This window comes from Propithecus coquereli, unplaced genomic scaffold (genome assembly GCF_000956105.1).
Source record: "Propithecus coquereli isolate 6110/MARCELLA unplaced genomic scaffold, Pcoq_1.0 Scaffold282, whole genome shotgun sequence".
Taxonomy (NCBI): Eukaryota; Metazoa; Chordata; class Mammalia; order Primates; family Indriidae; genus Propithecus; species Propithecus coquereli.
This window is the reverse complement of record NW_012148419.1, coordinates 339890-342651: the sequence shown is the minus strand read 5'-3', so window position 1 is coordinate 342651 and position 2762 is coordinate 339890. Positions and strand designations below refer to the sequence as shown.

The 2762-nt window shown below is 28.9% G+C and overlaps 1 protein-coding gene across 1 annotated transcript in view; it reads left to right on the top strand.

The window, feature by feature from the left end:
- NAV3 (neuron navigator 3) overlaps positions 1-2762 on the top strand; it is a 401664-nt gene that overhangs the window by 151274 nt on the left and 247628 nt on the right. The window contains exon 4 of the mRNA XM_012648357.1: positions 2521-2593. Coding sequence (XP_012503811.1) covers positions 2521-2593 — 73 coding nt within the window. The remainder of the gene's footprint in view (positions 1-2520; positions 2594-2762) is intronic.

The following is a 2762-nucleotide window of genomic DNA, read 5'->3' as shown; positions in this document are numbered from 1 at the left end:
ATAGGTAATGAAAACCTTGTTTATAGTAGGTCTATTTGACCAGGAAATGTTTAAGAGCAATTTATGAAAAAAAAGATTATTGTGACAAATAATGTCTAGAATTTATTGAAATAAAAAATTATCACTTACAAAGTATATTATTTTATAGTAAAAAGACCACTCAAATTATTTTAAAGTATGCCTCTGGTGAGCAAACTTTGGTATTTAATGAGATCTCTCATAACTATTTATTTTTACTATGAGTTTTTTTGCTGTATAAAAAGCATAGCATAGTATGTATTAGTAAGTGTGAATGAATTTATAAGACTGGAATTGAGTAAGGAAAAGATAGTATTTTCTTATGCTTACTATGTTACTACCCTGTTGGAAAATTAATTTTTGTCGACAAATAAATATTGTTAAGAAGTATGCTCTAATAAACTATCCTTTAATAGTAATATTGAAAACTATGTATTCAAGTATTGATTCTGTTGCTATTACTTAGCCACTGTAGTAATAATGGGGAACTGAATTAATTATCATAAATTGTTGGTGCTCATGATGAATGATTGTAAGGGAATACTACAAAAGGTTGAATGTTCCTGAGAAGTAGAATTGAAAAGAATAAAGAGTATGTTTTCAACATTTTTTTCTTTCTTTTATTAGAACCTTTTTATTTTTCCTTTCTGATTTCCCATGTTGAGAGAGAGTTTTATGTCTCTAACACCCAATCTGGGCATCAGTTTATTTTATATTCTGGTTAAATGGTAGTCTAAAAACTATTTAACAAACTGTTACAGACTCCATTTATTCATCTTTTCTGGATTTTTTAGTAAACTAAACTATTCTTGAGTAATGAAAGTAATTAAACTTTAGGCAATAATATCCTGTTAACATTTTACAACAATTACATGTTTGAGGCAGAAATCTTCTTCCTTTCTGTAAAATGCATGTAATTGCTATGAAATTAATAACATTGGTACTGTTAGTGCAAACATTTAATGATATTCCATCCTATTCCCTTTTTCAATTTTAGGCCATAATAATTATTTGGAGTGTTTCTTTTATTCATTTTTAATGAATCCGAAAGAAATAAACTTAAAACAATGCTTTAGATGGATACAGCAGAACATCCAATTTGACTCATTTCTTGTTTTCCTTCTTCCTTTTCTTTCTTATATAATCTTATTTCCTAGTAGCAAAATTAAGTCTGTAGAAAGAACAGAATTTGAGGTGTATTTTAGCACAATAACCTCACTGGATATTCAGATGCTGATGGACAGAGCCACAAGACTCAGTAGGTCATGTTGTATTCAGCATGTTCAGCTCTATCCTTTTTTTGTTGTTTTCAGTTCCATAATTTCAATAAAACTTACTTTGAAGTGAATCAATATAAAAATCATTTTCCTCAAAGCAAATGTGTAAACTTTGGCTGTAGTCATTTTTAAGCAAAGAACATCTCATTGGATATTATTATTTAAATGTAATTGTTGTACAAAATTACATTTAAAAAGGAATATGAATAGTTTGTGTATTTTATAAAGTCAGAGTCTTGAATCTATTTTTTATTTTTATTTTCTTTAAGAGACATTTTGACCTTACTGTAAAGGTAAGCAAGAGAGGACATTTGAGCTTTGTGTGTCCTTAGGAATAACTTTTGATGAGAATTTAATAAGACAGAAAATAATACCTTGCTAAATTATTAACTTTAAATCTTTCATTTAATTAGAATTTAAAGATTTATAGAATACCCTAATACCCAGGGACATGACTCAAAAAGAATTGGAACTTTCTAGCTTTCTGTAATCTTACCAAAGTCTTAGCTGTATAACTGTCATGAAATGCCATGACCAATGTTGAGATCAACCTCTTAATTAACATAAATTAGTCATTTGGTTTTTTGCTTCTCACTCTAAATGTTTGCAAGCTGATAATCATAGTGAAACCAACTGTTTGAAATGCATAAGCATCATCCTTTGAAAATAGCAAAGGCAATGCCTATATTTAATCGGAGGATTACTTAAATCTAGAAATACAAATATAATTTTTAAAGTAAAGATTTGCTATGGTTTATTTGAAAATATACTTCATTTCTTTCGTGTTGTGTCAACTCTTTCTCCGTCTTATCTATCTTTTGGTATACTTAACAAATATTACTCGTTGAATGTCCTTTATCCACATCCTAGCATTCTAAGATTCATGCATGCAACAATCTCATCCTGTATGGAGGCTTTCATTGAGATTTATTTGTAAAGCAAAAAATCCAGTTTTATGTTAAGTAGGTGGGTTGCTAATCTACAAGAATGCCATTCTTGATCAGGCCTTTATGAATTGTTTGTAAGTACCAAACTGGACAATGAAAGCTTTATATTCATCCTGCAATTAGCCAAAATAATTCTCGTTAAACTCTGGTAAAAACTTCTAGTATGAAATGAATGTAAAGTATTCATTCTTTATCTTTCTTTCTGGTTTCATTCTAGCTCATGTATCTATATAAAAACAATCCTCTAAGTCTCTTTTTCACTGGTTTTTGTGTTGCAGATCGAAAATGTTGACGTCTGCCTTAGTTTTCTAGCAGCCAGAGGAGTAAATGTTCAAGGTCTATCCGCTGAAGGTAAGAAAAAACGCACTTGTCACAAATGGCATCAATGTTTCTAAAATTTTTCATAGCCTAAGAAATACAATAGAGTATAATAGAATACATACAATTAGAGTATATAACTACTTAATACAATAAAGGAAATTGGTAAAGTTTTCAAAATAATAAAGCATAAACATGATTA